Source organism: Colobus angolensis, unplaced genomic scaffold (genome assembly GCF_000951035.1).
Source record: "Colobus angolensis palliatus isolate OR3802 unplaced genomic scaffold, Cang.pa_1.0 Scaffold54, whole genome shotgun sequence".
Classification (NCBI taxonomy): Eukaryota; Metazoa; Chordata; class Mammalia; order Primates; family Cercopithecidae; genus Colobus; species Colobus angolensis.
The window spans coordinates 234,705-252,804 of NW_012118932.1; the positions used below are offsets into that span (position 1 = coordinate 234,705).

The window sequence follows — 18,100 nt, forward strand, 5'->3', positions numbered from 1 at the left end:
GAGATCCCGCCACTGCACTCCAGCCTGGGCGACAGAGCGAGACTCCGTCTCAAAAAAATAAAAAAAATAAAAATAAAAAGTTAAATGACTGCAAACACTTTCCACTTTCACTGGAATTACGCTTACCTCCACCATTTGTTACCACTAAACTGCCGCGATTCTCTTGGTACTGGCTTTCTCTTCGTAGTCTTTGTTCTTTAGTCATCTCTGCTACTCGAAGAGGCAGATCGGAAAATTCATCTGTAGGCTTAAAAAAGAAGCAGAAACATGAACAACAATCATTTTCGAGCCTGGCGGCCCACGCCTGTAACACATGCACTTTGGGCGACCCAAGCAGGGGATCACTTGAGGCCAGGAGCAAATCAGCTGGGTGTGCTCACGCATGCCTCTAACCCTAATACTTGGGTGTTGAGACGGGAGCATGGCTTCAGCCCAGGACTCCGAGGCTGCAATGAGATAGGGTTCCGCCACTGCACTCCAGCCTGTGCGAACAAAGCCAGATCCTATCTCAAAAAAATAAAAACCTGGCCTGGAGTGGTGGCTGATGTCTATAATCCCAACGCTTTGGGAGACCAAGGTGGGAACCATAAGCCCAGGAGTTTGAGACTAGCCTGGGCAATACAGGGAGACCCCGTCTCTAAATTAAAAAAAAATGTCATTAGCCGGGCGTGGTGGCATAAGCCTGTAGTCCCAGCTACTCAGGAGGTTTATGTGGGAGGACTGCTTGAGCCATAGTCGTGCCACAGCACTCCAGCCTGGGTGAAAGAGCGAGACTCCGTCTCAAAAAAAAAAAAAAAAAAAAGATTCATGACTCCATAAATCTATACATATAGATTTAAAATATCTACATATACATCTGTACCGATACAGCCACATTTATGAACCCACCCACCAAGACATACAAACACAATTCCAAATTACAAGTGGGATATGGTCTAAAATTAATTTGCTTTTGATTCACCATAAAACAATGTTATAAATAGTAGGTTATCAATCTTGCTAACAAAAGTTTATTTAATAACTTAATGCATCGCTAAAATATTCACATTAGTAATTTTTATTTTTTTACTTTTTTTCTTCTGTAGACCTTCTCTGTGGACACAGTAATTTTTAAGAGCAGAAAACATAATACATATAATTTAAAAACCAGGAAAACGACAGAATTAGCTAGGAGGTTGTTCCTCCTGAGCACATGAATACTCTTCACTAAGGTCCTCATCTCTACCCATCAGCCTGAAGTCCCACTTGTTCTCTCACCGTCTCTCGCCTCTGCTCAAGAACACCCCACCCTTCACATTTTAGGCTTCAGTTTCCACTGGCTCACCTCCTGTTTGCCTTTTTTTTTGAGACGGAGTCTTGCTCTGTGGCCCGGGCTGGAGTGCAGTGGCCGGATCTCAGCTCACTGCAAGCTCTGCCTCCCAGGTTTATGCCATTCTCCTGCCTCAGCCTCCCGTGTAGCTGGGACTACAGGCACCGCCACCACGCCCAGCTAGTTGTTTGTATTTTTTAGTAGAGACAGGGTTTCACCATGTTAGCCAGGATGGCCTCGATCTCCTGACCTCTTGATCCGCCCGTCTCGGCCTCCCAAAGTGCTGGGATTAAAGGCTTGAGCCACCGCGCCCAGCCTCCTGTTTGCCTTTCTATGATATGAACCTATTTCCGTGAGACAATGAGGAAACAGACAGGTGGAAATACGCGTGATGGAAAGCCAATAAGGAAGCAGAACACCAGTTGCAGCTGTAGAGTGTGGGAATCTTACCCCCACCTTGACTTTTCTGTATTTTATGTAGTGAGAAATTGAATCCATTTAAGGCACTTTTCATTTTCATCATTTTAATTTCTCTTAATCAGGTGTTATAACACACAGATTATAAAAAACACTTACTTCATTCCCTGACCATCTCTTATCACCACTGTCCACACTATTGAAGCCTGAATCAAGGGCTCCATACGGGCGACTTGAGTACAGTTCTTCATGGCTGCCAAAAAGAGACTTTGTTACTGCAAAGTTTGTTATTTTAACAATTAACATTTGAAATGAAACAGATCAGTTTTCTAAAAAAACAAGAGATGTGGCAGTCACTTAACTATTAGAACTAAATGGGCTTTCTTTTCTTAATACGAAAAATTCCAAATAGAAACAAAGCAAACAGAATAGTATGAGACCTCATGTACTCATTATTATCCAGCTTCAAAACAATCACACCTCTGCAATTCTTGTTCACCCAATGAGGCGAGTTTACTGGGACTGTGCTTTTAAGCAAAATTTGAGAGGTTCCAAGGGAAGGCCTGAGGGGTTCTCTTTGGAGTGAAGTCCATAAACAGTATTTCACTTTCACTGAAACATCTATCCTGCTTGTTTAAAGGCCCAAGAATTTAATTCTTGCTACTTAAGATTGCTCCATACTCAGGAGGCTGAGGTGGGAGGAATGCTTGAGCTCAGGAGTTTGAGAGACCAGGCTGGGCAACACAGTAAGACCTTGTTTCAAAAAGAAGAGATTGTTCCATATGGTTGGGACTGCCAAGCAGATGACCTTATAATAAGTCATATGTCATGTAACTGAGGGACTCACAGACTTAAAAGATACTGAAGTGATGTTAATGGCCAACAAATCCAACTCTTCACTCCTTGTAGGAAAAATGAAACCCAGAAAGTATGAATGACTTGCCTTCAGCTAGTTATTTCAGCAGCAGAGCTAAAGTTAGTGTTCAAGTCACTCAGACCAATAGTTTTCAACTGGAGGCCTCAAGGTGACATTTGGAGACATTTTTGTTCGTCACCTTGGGAGGGGACTACTGGCATCTGATGGGAAGATGCCAAGGACGCTGCTAAATGTCTTACAATATACATGACAGCCCATCACAACAAAGAATTATCTGATATAAAATGTCAATAGTCCCAAGGTTGAGAAACCCTTAGAACTAGACTTTGCCAGAGGTAGGTAATCAACACTACAATACAAGCATTCTGAGAATAGCAGTGTTAAAACAGGTTATTTCCTGTTAGTCAAACATTCAGGCAAATTAAAGTATCCATTTTATTTGATTCCCTGTGCAAAAAATATGATAGGCAAAGGTACAGAATATACTTACCAGGAGCCAAAACCCAATGGTCTCCTATCATAATCTGGCAGATCTGGAGCAATCTTACAAGCTTGTATGTTCAGGTATTTAAATATGTGGACTTTGCCTTTTATACATATCTAAATAAAGTAACATAAATGTAGACAAATTATTACTCATCTGAAGTATGCTCCTTTTTATCATATCAACATTTTATGTAACGTACATTGGGAACAGGAAGCATTTCTATCAAGTACATACAGTAATATTAAAAAACAAATATTCTTATAACAAACTATATTATTTGGTTAAGTGTTATTTTAGGTGTTTAACTGCTAAATGTAAGTTTTCATTTTCTAGTCACTAATAAATTTCAGTAATATATAAAATAAATAATTTATTATACTGTTCAAATACCAAGTAAACTTATCACACTGATTAGTTTGCATAGTCAGAGATTTAAAGCATTTCTCCTCACTACATTACGTGAAGCAACTTTTACTTTTAGGAATCCAACAATCATATACAATTATGTTTTTGATTTTGCTTTGAGAAAGAAGAGCAGGACATCATGAAATATTTCATATGTTTCTGTTACATGTATTTCTGTTGCTACTTGTTCCAGAAGTCAAAACACAAAGTCCTGAGGCTTATAAGACCCTTCTATTGTTAGGAAGTTTACTCATAAAGTTTTATAGTTGCCATAAAGAGTAGCACATGTGGCTGGGCGCAGTGGCTCACACCTGTAATCCTAGCACTTTGGAAGGGCGAGGCGGGTGGATCACCTGAGGTCAGGAGTTCAAACAAGCCTGATCAACATGGTGAAACCCCGTCTCTACTAAAAATACAAAAAATTAGCTAAGTGTGGTGGCGGGGGACTGTAATCCCAAATACTCGGGAGGCTGAAGCAGGAGAATCACTAGAACCCAGGAGGTGGAGGCTGCAGTGAGCCAAGATCACGCCATTGCACTCCAGCCTGGGCGACAGCAAGACTCCGTTTCAATAAAAAAAAAAAGAGCTAAGAGAAAATAATGAGTTGGCAAAAATTTATAGGTTGTAGCATGTCCAGCATCTACATGTAAAGCTACCTTATAATTATTACTGTATAGCTTCATTTCAGTCACTGATAAACTACTGAAATGTCTAAACTAGGAATTTGTGACTTCTAGAATTAGGAAGGTTGTAATAACAATGATCAGAAAAAGAAATGTACTGATAGTTTTTAGCTCTGAAAGCTGAGTATTTTTATTTGTCTCTAGCTTTTTTTTTTTTTTTTTTGAGATGGAGTCTCGCCCTGTCACCCAGTCTGGAGTGTAGTAGCGCGATCTCAGCTCACTGTAGCCTCCACTTCCTGGGTTCAAGTGATTCTCCTGCCTCAGCCTCCCAAGTTGCTGGGGTAACAGGTGCCACCATGCCTGGCTAATTTTTGTATTTTTAGTAGAGACGGGGTTTCACCGTGTTAGCCAGGACGGTCTCGAACTCCTGACCTCATGATCCACCCGTCTCGGCCTCCCAAAGTGCTGGGATTACAGGCTTGAGCCACCGCGCCCGGCTCTATTTTCTTTTTTTAAAGAAGAAAGAAGAATAAAAAAAGACCACTTGCCAAATTTTTCAACAAGTTTCAAACGTTATTTTTTAATACTTAAAATATGCTTAGAGAAAAGACTAGTTTTACTTTTCCTACCAATTAATAATTGAAGTAGAATCAGAAGCTAGACTTTTTTTTTTTTTTGAGACGGAGTCTTGCTCTGCTGCCCAGGCTAGAGGTGCAGTGGTGTGATCTCGGCTCACTGCAAGCTCCACCTCCCAGTTCCAGCAATTCTCCTGCCTCAGCCTCCCAAGTAGCTGGGATTACAGGCACCCACCACCATGCCCGGCTAATTTTTGTATTTTTAGTAGAAACAGGGTTTCACCATGTTGGCCAGGATGATCTCAATCTCCCGACCTTGTGATCCACCCACCTCGGGCTCCCAAAGTGCTGGGAATACAGGCGTGAGCCACTGTACCTGGCCTGTCTCTAGCATTTATGGTGTCTACACTCAAATTTTACTAGAAAAAATTAAGAAATTAAAATTTTATTAGAAAAAAATGTAGGGAAGAATTCTTCAATTTAAAAAGAAATACTAATTTAGAGAAAGGAAAAACACTTCTGGAAACATTATCTTCCAATCCATTAATTCAAGGCTTCTCAAAAATACATATGTATGTGAATTTATTTTAAAAGAAATTATTTTCTAACAGAATGATAAATGTACAGAAAATTTTAAATTTCATCCTTTGTCCAAAAAAAAGTCCATACCATGCTTCCACCACGGTTTACCTGACGCTTCCACTATGGTTTACCTGACGCTTCCACTATGGTTTACCTGTGCAGGAGGTGACTGTAGTGGATTGTTATCTAGGGTGATCATCTGTAGGTGCCTGAGGTTCCGATAACAAACAGGGATTGTGGTAATTTTATTGCATGAGAAGTCTAACCGTATCAAAGGCAACTCTGCCAGCTCTGCATGAAGGTAAAATGGAAATGAACAATTAATGATGTTTTACAACTAGAGAATTTTTACAAAAGCTTCTAGTTAAATGTGATTTTAACACAGATATTTACTTCCATTCTCTTTTAGTGATTAACTGGTAGCAAAGTGGTAAAAATGAGGCAAGTGGTAAAAATGAGATCTAGTTGCCTATAGATAGGATGACTAACAAAAAGCAAGCAGCTTTGACCTGCTCAGAACTACAGAAAGTCTCAGAAGCTAGAGGCCCTGATACCACAAGAAGGTGAGGATAACAAAAGGATTAGGTAACACTCTCTATATAAAGAACAGTTAAATGCCTGGGTCCATAGCCCCCACTAACGCAGCTGGGGCACTATCCTTCAACGTTCCCAGGAGTCAGCAAGTTCTTTTCCAGTGAAATTGAATCAAAAATGCTCTGAACTCAGCGATCCCAGGCACAAGGCAAAGTCAGGAGGAGTTGCCAGCTGAAAATGGAGGAGTTAAGTCAAAGTCTACACACTTAACATTAAGACCTCAGCACCTTCCAACCCCACCGTATCCTACTTCATCCCCAGGAATGGCCACAGTTAAGAATATACACAATAACACAGAAGAAATGGAGCTTCTTTCTCTGGATAAACCTCACAGTCCCATATATAAGGCCTTTATATAATGATACAGAATTTCTTCTAATAAAATGCACAGCTTGCTGCTTAATGACCATTATACAATTTCTGCCCAGTATACTCAGAACTTCTATTCAGCTATATAAAGACAGTATATGATCCACAGACATTTAGACATCTCCAACATCAAAACCAATCAACTAACCAAAAAAAGGAACTCAGAAGAAACAGGTATTTTATAGAAAGCAGAAGAAAATTTTGAAAAGCTAGACTATCTTTAGTTTCAGAAAGAGAAGGTCCTTAATCACTGAAACATAAAAGGAATGTTTTTTAAAAATCACAGAAGAATGAGTTTGTAGAAATGAAAAAATATAATGGTAGCAATTAAAAATTCATGATGGTTGGAACTACTTTACCATAAGATAACACAAAATGACAAAGAAATGAATAATAAAAAAGATAAGAAAAATCATCAAAGAGGATCAACAAAGAGGTCTAATAAGATCCAATTCAAAATAATTCGAAAAAGGGACAGAGAAACCAGAATAAAGAAAGTTATCAAAAAACAAAAAAAGATATAAAACAATTTCCCAAAACAGAAGATATGGATCTCTGGTTTGGAAAGGGGCCCACCAAGTATCCAATATATTGAATTAAAACAACTCATACTACGGCACATTCACATACAATTTCAGAGCAGCAGATAAACAGGGACCATCTTAAAATCTTCCAGAGAGCAAAAGCTGGTCACAAAAGACGGATTAAGAATGAACGGCATCAGATTTTCAACCACTAATTTTAAACACTGAAAGCAGAGAGTGAAAAAAAGACTTAAAAGTCTTGAAAGAAAAGTTTTCAACCTAGATTTATAATCCAATTATTAATCAAGGGGGGACACAGAATAGACATTTCTTTTCAAGTAAAGTCTCAAAAATATGTTCTCCTATGACGTGTTCTTGGGAAACTACTAGGAGATGTCCTCCAGCAAAACAGGGAATAAACTGAGGACGATCCAGTCTAGGAATCAGAGTATTTAACACAGAAGAAAGCAAGCTGGGCAGCAAGCCGGGCACAGTGGCTCAAGCCTGTAATCCCAGCACTTTGGGAGGCCGAGGCGGGTGAATCACAAGGTCAGGAGTTCAAGACCAGCCTGGCCAAGATGCTGAAACCCCGTCTCTACTAAAAATACAAAAGTTAGCCAGGCGTGGTGGCGGGCACCTGTAATTCCAGCTACTCGGGAGGCTGAGGCAGAGTCGCTTGAACCCGGGAGGCAGAGGTTACAGTGAGCCGAGATCATGTCACTGCACTCTAGCCTGGGTGACAGAGCGAGACTCCGTCTCAAAGAAAAGAAAAAAAAGCTGGGCAGAAATACTAGAGAACAGCCAGTCCATATCAGAAGAGAAAAAAAAGGGCTCAGTGAGGCAGAAGTACATGGAAAAAAGGGACAGAGAATCTGACTGGTTTGACTAGGAAAACTGTTGGAAAAAGAGGGCGGAATTAGCAATATACACACACAAAAATAAGCATATAAAAAGATAAGAAACTATTACCTCTAGAAAAAAAAAAAAAAAAAAAGGCCGGGCGCGGTGGCTCAACCCTGTAATCCCAGCACTTTGGGAGGCCAAGACGGGTGGATCACGAGGTCAGGAGATCCAGACCATCCTGGCTAACCCGGTGAAACCCCGTCTCTGCTAAAAATAAAAAAAACTAGCCGGGCGAGGTGGCGGCGCCTGTAGTCCCAGCTACTCGGGAGGCTGAGGCAGGAGAATGGCGTGAACCCAGGAGACGGAGCTTGCAGTGAGCTGAGATCCAGCCACTGCACTCCAGCCCGGGCGACAGAGCAAGACTCCGTCTCAAAAAAAAAAAAAAAAAAAACATGTACAAGAAAAGAAATAAAATCAGAGTACATGACTTGAATTGGCAGGGAACAATGCTTACATAATTATAGTACTGTGAACACTGAATAACAATTTAATCAAAAGTTGTGCTAAAACTACACTGGGAAGATGGGAGGCAGGTAGTAAAGGCCTGGTATGTGAGAGTGTAAGGAAACTAAATCCTCATCTATCACAATAGGAAGCTGACATAAGTGTCAAAGTTGCCCAAACCAGCAATAGCTATAAAAATGTATCAATGAGAAATACGTCAGCAGTCTGGACACTGTGGCTCATGCCTGTAATCAGCACTTTGGGAGGCTGAGGTGGGCGGATGGCTTGAGCCCAGGAGACCAGCCAGGGCAACACGGTGAGACCCTTGTCTCTACAAAACAATACAAAAACTTCTGGGTGTGATGGCGCATGTCTGCAGTCCCAGCTACTTGGAAGGCTCAGATGGGAGGATGGCTTCAGCCCAGGGAGTTCGAGGCTACAGTGAGCTATGATCACGCCATGCACTCCAGCCTGGGCAACAGAGTGAGACCCTATCTCAAAAAAAAAAAAAAAAAAGGGTCAAAGGAGTTTAATGAAGATACATACTTTTGGCCATTGAAATTGGTGTGCTGGGAAGTTTGAGGCAGGGGAACGATATTATTTAAGATTCTTGGCTGGACACGGTGGCTCACGCCTGTAATCCCAGCACTTTGGGAGGCGGAGGCAGGTGGATCACGAGGTCAGGAGAACAAGACCATCCTGGGCAACATGGCAAAACCCTGTCTCTATTAAAAATACAAAAGTTAGCTGGGCGTGGTGGCACATGCCTGTAATCCCAGCTACTCGGGAGGCTGAGGCAGGAGAATCACTTGAACCAGGGAGGCAGAGGTTGCAGTGAGCCAAGATGGCGCCACTGTACTCCAGCCTACGCGACAAAGTGAGACTCTGTTTCAAAAAAAAAAAGGACTCAATATTTTAAAATATTTTTTGAATGATGTAACGTATTATTTGGTAAAAGTTAAAATTAACTTTAAATCAAAATGGCAACATAACAAAAGATAAATTATATCTACCAAATTGCAATGTTAGAAATTAAACTTCCACACGAATGAATGTAGCTGTTGGAATAAAGCTTCACCTGCCAACTCAGTTCAACTATATGTGCTGAGATTATAAAATAAACTGTTAAAAAAAATTGAAACTATTTGTGTGATAAACCATTTTGTCGGCAGTCCACAATCAAAATAAGATACAGAAATAAATTAGCTGATAAAACTATTAAGCTTCCATTGTCATCTGAAATTCTCAATTTTCATTTTGAATAAAACCCTAATATTTTCATTGATTTCACACTAAATAAATATTATTATAGGAGTAAGTCTTTGAAGACCAACCATAGTAGGTGAGTCCTGAGTACAGAGGTAACTTGGGGTCATAAGGTCCTAGAGGTCATGATTTTGGTTTTGCTAACCTTCATTTACATTCCTGAGTTGGTAGCAAACAGACCCAGGAGAAAATAAGGAAGGCCCTGAGGATAAAAGGTGGGAAGGTTCCTGGACAAGCCAAGTGAGAGGAAAGACATGCGAGATTTTGGTTGCAGTAAAGTATATAAAAGTGGACTGAAAAGGTCACGTTCTTGCACATTTACTTGGAATCCAAAATGTCAAAGCTCCACTAGTACTTTAGAACTAAATATTATGCTGGATCAAATTGGTATAAATATTTGAATTCTACAGGGAAAGTGAAAACATCATTAGTTAACTCAACATGTATTGTGGCCAGGCGCAGTGGCTCACACCTGTAATCCTAGCACTCTGAGAGATTGAGGCAAGTGGATCTCTTGACCCCAGGAGTTTGAGACCAGCCTGGGCAACATGGCAAAACCCGTCACAACTAAAAATACAAAAATTAGCTGGGCATGGTGGCGAGTGCCCGTAGTCTAAGCTACCTGGGAGGCTGAGGTGAGAGGATCACCTAAACCTGGGAAGTCGAGGCTGCACGAGCCATGTTCGTGCCACTGCACTCGAGCCTGGGTACTGGGAGTGAGACCCTGTCTCGAAACGAACAAAATATTAATTGCACACTGTAGTCATATTCTGTCAAAGAACCTAGAAAATCACTGTCATGAAAACACCTTGAGAAGACTCACTGGTATTTTACAATAAATTTCTGTATATGATTCAAATTAATCTAGAGAATAGTGCAGGGGAAAGTAAATGAGAGCACAGCTGAGACAAGACTTGCCATGAGCTGATGACTCTTATTGCTGGGTGATGAGCAGAAACATATAGAAGAAATATATATTCTGGATCTCATAAAATAACAGCTCTCATTTTCATCTTCCTTTCTAGCATTCTGTTTATTAATTTGTGAAAGATTGATAACTTAGACTTAATTAATTTGTTTAATCATTTTTATCATTCAAATACATATTTGAATGATATGGCTTATAGTCAGCCTAAGTAAGATAACCTGTCTCTTAGCACAGTCTCTCACCCCATTTATCATTCACTCTACACATCACCTCTACATGGTTCATTAGCCTCTGTTTGAACATCTCTAGTGATGGGTAAAGTTAAGTTCAGGTCAGAGTCCATTTTTAAGTGAGTGCTAACTGCGGGAATGTTTTTCATTATACTATATACTATCTCCTTATCCAAACATGTTACATTTCCCCCAAACAGTCATGCTTACTGAAATTTCCAGTGACCCTACCCTGAGTTATTGATTACACTGGTTGACAATATCGAAAAATAAAATCAAAGGTCAAGAGTTATCAAACCTTTTCATTGAAGAGGCTTTTAAAATCCACAGTGGAACAGATAACACTATTAAATAAACCATTCAATTTCAAACACTGGAGGTAACACACTGTCTCACACACACACACACACACACACTCTCTCTCTCTCTCTCTCTCTCTCTCTCTGTCTCTTTCTCCCCTTTTTTTAAACAGGGTCTCTTTCTGGTGCTCAGGCTAGAGAGCAGTGACGCCACCACAGCTCGCTGCCACCTTGGCCTCCTGGGCTCAGGGACTCCTCCCACCTCAGCTTCCTGAGTAGCTGGGACTACAAGAGTATGCCAGCTCACGGGGCTAAATTTGTTAATTTTTTGTAGAGACAGACTCTCTATGTTGCCCAGGCTGGTCTGGAATTCCTGGGTTCAAGCAATTCTCCCTCCTCTGCCTCTAAAAGTGTTGGGATTACAGGCATGAGTCACAGCGCCCAGCCTGGATATAACCCTTATACATTTTTGTCTTGATTGGTCTGAGAGAGCTTTAAAATAATAATAATAATTTCATAGTTTCTTACCTTCAGGCAAATGTACTAGGTGATTTCTTCTTACATTAAGGTCTCTCAAGGCCTCCAGGTTACCAATTTGGGAAGGTATAGTTTGAATTTCATTGCAGCTCACATCCTATTTTGAAAAGATACAAAATAAAGATTGTCCTAACATTACAAACTTGTCTGCTTTAAACTGTCTATAAAATTAGGTATGTTTGGGAGACCTTCTGGTATCTTACTTAATAGCTTAATTCAGCGGTTCTGACAAGCGACTACCTACAGGCTCCAAGATTAATAAATTCAGAATACTGTAAATCTGAGGTCAGCCAAGGTAATTTGCAAACCCATCATTATGTGAACAGAGGGAAGCTGCCACATTAACACTTAAAACTGTGCCAATATGACTGAAAGAAATAACACATTTACTATTTAGAAAAGGCCGCCTGCTGTCCAGTGTGGTGCTCACACCTACTCCCAGCACTTTGGGAAGCTGAGGCGGGTGGATCACATGAGACCAGCAGTTTCAGACCAGCCTGGGCAACATGGTAAGGACTTGTCTCTATTTTCTCTTTTTTTTTTTTGAGACGGAGTCTCGCTCTGTCGCCCAGGCTGGAGTGCAGTGGCCGGATCTCAGCTCACTGCAAGCTCCGCCTCCTGGGTTTACGCCATTCTCCTGCCTCAGCCTCCTGAGTAGCTGGGACTACAGGCGCCCGCCACCTCGCCCGGCTAGTTTTTTGTATTTTTAGTAGAGACGGGGTTTCACCATGTTGACCAGGCTGGTCTCAAACTCCTGACCTCAGGTGATTTGCCTGCCTCGGCCTCTCAAAGTGCTAAGATTACAAGCGTGAGCCACTGCGCCCAGCCAGGACACTAATTCTTATTCTGCCATAAGTTCCTTATATGACTGAGGATACCAATTAACCTCTTTTGTAGAAAACTAAAAGCTTCTGTAACACATCTCTATCTTTTAAGTATTTAGGACTGAATAAGTAGAAACAAAATGTTTAAATGATCTGAAAATAAGAATTTGAATTAGAGTCTAGTTTACTTCTAGCTCATGTTTTTAACCCAAGTTCTGAAGAGATGCTGACAAACACACATTCTGACCTTTGTGTCCTAGGTCTGACTGGCTCCATAGTGGTCTAGAATGTAGACTCTAGTTTTAATATATTTGTGGATTTTCACAAGTAACCTCTTACATTCATAATCTAACTGAAAAAAGTGATTCAACTATATTACATACATATTAATTTATGACAACCATCTTCCATCTTTGTTAATAAACCTACATGAAACCATACCCCTAATCCTAATGGATGTAATTGTATTTGACCACTTCATAACGACTGAAGATAGTCTAGTTTTAAATACTACTTCTGTTATATAACCTTAGGCAAATTATTTAACCTATTTTGAGTGCTGGCTTCCTCAGTTATAAAATGGAAATAGGCCGGGCGCGGTGGCTCAAGCCTGTAATCCTAGCACTTTGGGAGGCCGAGACGGGCGGATCGCGAGGTCAGGAGATCGAGACCATCCTGGCTAACACGGTGAAACCCCGTCTCTACTAAAAACTACAAAAAACTAGCTGGGCGAGGTGGCGGCGCCTGTAGTCCCAGCTACCTGGGAGGCTGAGGCAGGAGAATGGCGTAAACCCGGGAGGCGGAGCTTGCAGTGAGCTGAGATCCGGCCACTGCACTCCAGCCTGGGCGACAGAGTGAGACTCCGTCTCAAAAAAAAAAAAAATGGAAATAATTTTAGTAATCAATTCATTATCATGGTGATTAAACGAGAAAATTGTTATTTCCATGCTCAGAAGAGGACTCAAGAAGTGATTAGGTGAAGGAGTTCAATTAAGTGTCTTAGAAAACACATGGCAATAGGGCCGGGTGCGGTGGCTCACGCCTGTAATCCCAGCACTTTGGGAGGCCGAGGCGGGCGAATCACAAGGTCAGGAGATCGAGACCATCCTGGCTACCACGGTGAAACCCTGTCTCTACTAAAAATACAAAAAATTAGCCAGGCGTGGTGGCGGGGGCCTCTAGTCCCAGCTACTCGGGAGGCTGAGGCACGAGAATCCCTTGAAACCAGGAGATGGAGCCAAGATCCCGGTGAGCCAAGATCGCGCCACTGCACTCCAGCCTGGGCGACAGAGTGAGACTCCGTCTCCAGAAAAAAAAAACAAAACAAAACAAAAACACATAGCAATGAAGTATATTTTACTTTATAAAGTGGGAGATAGGTTCTAAAGATATAATGTAAGGCAAAAAATAAACCTAACCTTTGTAGTGCCATTCCCCTATAGGAGCTAATAAAAAATCAGAATATTGATGATACAAATACATTTATTTTGAAAAATTCTATTATATTAACACATCTCAAAAATTTAATGACAAAGAAATCATCTAATATTGGTTAGAACATAATTCTAATGAAGCTTTTTCCCATCTGTGTGGGCCGATTAGGCTTGTACTTTCAGTTCTTAGTTCTGTGTGCCAACCACTTGAGTACTGAAAATTCAGCATATGATTCATTACCAATACTGGAAAATAAGTCAAAACATATCTCAATAATAAATCTTGGCCATGTAAGAGACTATGGTACGACTTTGTATACATCTGTCTCTCCAAGGTTTCATACACACACACACACACACACACATGCGCGCGCTGGACGATCAAAAATATTAACTTACAAGTTCCATCAAACGTCTAAGGTGTCCAATTTCTTCTGGAAGTGATACCAATTTGTTATTACTAGCAATTAAAACTTTCAACGGCAAATTACACAAGTGTACCGGCAATGTTGACAGCTGGTTCCGACTACATGGGTGAGCAGAAAGAGAGAAGAATCAGAGTCCACCACTGGAGAAAAATTTTCCCTTTCTCACTCTATACTCAGTAAAATAACAAATATGAGTCTTGCAAGAAACAAACAGGGTACTGGAGTTCTAGCCTTCGTTTTATTGGTGGTCACTTTATGGTTACAGGCAGAGTGTTGAACTTAATCTGCATCTTACAGAGATTTCTCATCTGTAAACTGAAGATCTTCCTATCGCCCTACCTATCTTACAGGGCTACTGCACAAGAAAACTCCTTGGTAAACAATGAAGTACTACATAAACATAGTATTGTTTTATTAAAGTAAAATTTATGCAGGAAAATATTTTTTTAAAGGTGGATAATATCATCCTCCTTCCTTCTGAAGATTTCTTTTTCTTTCTTTTTTTTTTTGAGACAGGGTCTCGCTCTGTCACCCAGGCTGGAGCGCAGTGGTGCGATCTGGACTCACTGCAACCTCCGCCTCCCGGGTTCACGCCATTCTCCTGTCTCAGCCTCCCGAGTAGCTGGGACTACAGGCGCCGCCACCACGCCTGGCTACCTTTTTTTGTATTTTTAGTAGAGACGGGGTTTCACCGTGTTAGCCAGGCTGGTCTCGATCTCCTGACCTCGTGATCCGCCCGCCTCGGCCTCCCAAAGTGCTGGGATTACAGGCGTGAGCCACCGTGCCCAGCCTGAAGAATATTTCTAAACAAAACTTGTAATCTGTTTCCCTCATCATTACAATATTATAATCAAATGCACATAAATGGTGAAAATATGGCAGTAAGTTGTGATTTCACAGATCACACCAAGTTACAGGTAAAGAATTTTTATTTATACAAAAACATGCAAACCAGAACTAAAAGTACAATAATAAAACACATCTGTCGGCCTGGCGCAGTGGCTCACGCCTGTAATCCCAGCACTTTGGGAGGCCGAGGCAGATGGATCACCTGAGGTCGAGAGTTTGAGACCAGCTTGGCCAACACGGTGAAACCCCGTCTCTACTAAAAACACAAAAGTAGCCGGGCGAGGTGGCGGCGCCTGCAGTCCCAGCTCCTCGGGAGGCGGAGGCGGGAGAATGGCGGGAACCCGGGAGATGGAGGTTGCGGTGAGCCAAGATCGCACCACTGCACTCCAGCCTGGGCAACAAGAGCAAATCCCTGTCTCAAAACAAAAAGAAAAAAGAAAAATACAAAAAAAACCCCACATCTATTAAGATTAAAATAAACTAGATTTTTACGTATGTAAATTCAATGTCTTATTCCTTAGGACCAATTCCCTCCCCATTTGTAAGATCTTTTACTGAGACCATAAGCCTTTAACAGTTTTTTTTTTTTTTTTTTTTTTTTTTGAGACGGAGTCTCGCTCTGTCACCCAGGCTGGAGTGCAGTGGCCGGATCTCAGCTCACTGCAAGCTCCGCCTCCCAGGTTTACGCCATTCTCCTGCCTCAGCCTCCCGGGTAGCTGGGACTACAGGCGCCCGCCACCTCGTCCGGCTAGTTTTTTGTTTTTTTTTTTTTTTTTTGTATTTTTTAGTAGAGACGGGGTTTCACCATGTTTCACCAGGATGGTCTCGATCTCCTGACCTCATGATCTGCCGTCTCGGCCTCCCAAATTGCTGGGATTACAGGCTTGAGCCACCGCGCCCGGCCAAGCCTTTAACACTTTTTAATCCAGTAACAATTCCACTCCCAAACATCTATCTTATGGAAAGAGAAAAGTAAACATTTACATACAAAATTCTCTGCTAATATTATTTTTATCATGGTAAAAAACTGGAAGAAACGAAAGATCCCAGAGGAAAATGTATTTTCAACAGTATATAAACTGTACAATAATTACATACAAAAATAGTTTTAGGCCGGGCGCGGTGGCTCAAGCCTGTAATCCCAGCACTTTGGGAGGCCGAGACGGGCGGATCACGAGGTCAGGAGATCGAGACCATCCTGGCTAACACGGTGAAACCCCGTCTCTACTAAAAATACAAAAAAAAACTAGCCGGGCGAGGTGGCGGGCGCCTGTAGTCCCAGCTACTCAGGAGGCTGAGGCAGGAGAATGGCGTGAACCCGGGAGGCGGAGCTTGCAGTGAGCTGAGATCCGGCCACTGCACTCCAGTCCGGGGGACAGAGCGAGACTCCGCCTCAAAAAAAAAAAAAAATAGTTTTAAATAATGTTTCATAAGGGGAAAACTCATTTAAAAATTTGACTAAAAACCTGGAAAAACAGAAGGAAAAGATCACTTATAAAATTCAGATACATTTTGATGAATTTCCTTTATATTTTTCCACATTTGCACATTATCTTCAATGAACATTTGCAACTTTTATAGTGAAATAAAACAACAAAAGAGTTATTTTAAGATGTGAAAGTGGAGTAGACTAGTTGAATAAACGCATTTATACATTCAGAACTTAACACGCAAAAATACATGGTCACAAAAAACAAAGTAATTTCAGATCTATTATTCTTATTTAATGAAGCTACTTAGAAAATGTAATTGGAGAAGCACTGCTACAAGACTGCTGCAAGCTCATTAGGCAAATGGCTAGTAAGGTTTGTTAATTACAGGCATTCCCAACTAACCACAGCTGACTTACAATTTTTCAGCTTCATGATGGTGGGAAAACAACACACATTCAGTAGAAACCATACTTCATTACACTATCTAGTACATTGTATGAGCTATTCAATACTTTATTATAAAACAGGCCTCGTGTTAGATGATTTTGCTCAACTGTAGCCTACTGTAAGTGTTTTGAGCACATTTAAAGTAGGCTAGGCTAGGCTATAATATTTGACGGATTATGTGGGAAATGCATTTTCAACTTAGACGGGTTTACTGTGATGTAACCCCACTGTAAGTCAGGGAGCATCTGTACTGCAAAGCCAAAGACAAACCGAGAAAACTGGAGGGACATAGGAAATACTGTTAATATATCCAAGAGCACATATAGAAACTGCTGACATGAATAGATAGCATATATATAGGTAAATATTTTAGGGAAAGAGAGGGGAAAATTGAAAAGATCACATGAAACCAAAAATTTAAAATAGAAAACAACATTCTTACCTAATATTTAAAAACGTTAGCACTTGTAGGTTTAAAATTGCCTCTGGAATATACCGAATACAATTTTGGTACAAGTTGAGATTTTCCAGAGAAACAAAGTGACATGCTTCTATAGGAATTTCTGAAAGACGATTTCGTGACAGGTCTAAAAGAAAAATTAAATTAGGGTTAAAATCAGTCGTTGGAACTTATTTTACTGAAGTGTTTTGATTTTCCACATAAACTAAAAAATGAAACTATTATTCTTTAAAAGTAACACAACCTCTAAGGCATATATCTGCTCACAAATTATATCAAAGATCATATCAATCAGTTCCAAATATCCTAAAACAAATAGATCTCTAAAATTCACCTTTCTAAAGGCACAGAAAATATGCTGAGGTTTTTGAAAAGCAAAACAAAAAATACTGTCCCTTTATTTACCAAAGATGATCAAGGTAGGTCAAAAGGACTCAGGAAGCATCTTTGCTCCCAACGGCCAAAGATGAGGCAATCTGAGCTTTGATAAAGATGACTGCAAGAGACTGAAATTCATCACATATACTGAACTACATGAGTTTATGACACACACCTGAAAAAGATGACAGAGAACTAACACAGTATCTTGTAAACTGGTGATACGGTTTGGCTGTGTCCCCATCCAAGTCTCCACTTGAATTGTATTCCCCAGAATTCCCACATGCTGTGGGAGGGACCCAGTGGAGAGGTAACTGAATCACGGAGGCTGGTTTCTCCCATGTTATTCTCATGATAGTGAATAAGTCTCACGAGATCTTATGGGTTTATCAGGGATTTCCACTTTTGCTCCCTCCTCATTTGCTCTTGACGCTGCCGTGTAAGTAAGTACCTTTCGCCTCCTGCCATGATTCTGAGGC

General features: G+C 40.9%; 1 protein-coding gene across 6 annotated transcripts in view; it reads right to left on the reverse strand.

Moving 5' to 3' along the window:
* LRCH3 (leucine-rich repeats and calponin homology (CH) domain containing 3) overlaps positions 1-18,100 on the reverse strand; it is a 96,418-nt gene that overhangs the window by 48,511 nt on the left and 29,807 nt on the right. For 5 of the 6 annotated variants that reach the window (XM_011961153.1, XM_011961152.1, XM_011961151.1 and 2 more), the window contains exons 2-8: positions 17,226-17,370; positions 14,026-14,152; positions 11,361-11,466; positions 5,430-5,566; positions 3,094-3,203; positions 1,886-1,979; positions 127-247 (exon numbers count right to left, since the gene is read on the reverse strand). In XM_011961153.1, coding sequence (XP_011816543.1) covers positions 127-247; positions 1,886-1,979; positions 3,094-3,203; positions 5,430-5,566; positions 11,361-11,466; positions 14,026-14,152; positions 17,226-17,370 — 840 coding nt within the window. The remainder of the gene's footprint in view (positions 1-126; positions 248-1,885; positions 1,980-3,093; positions 3,204-5,429; positions 5,567-11,360; positions 11,467-14,025; positions 14,153-17,225; positions 17,371-18,100) is intronic. The other variant, XM_011961155.1, reaches the window with a different exon arrangement.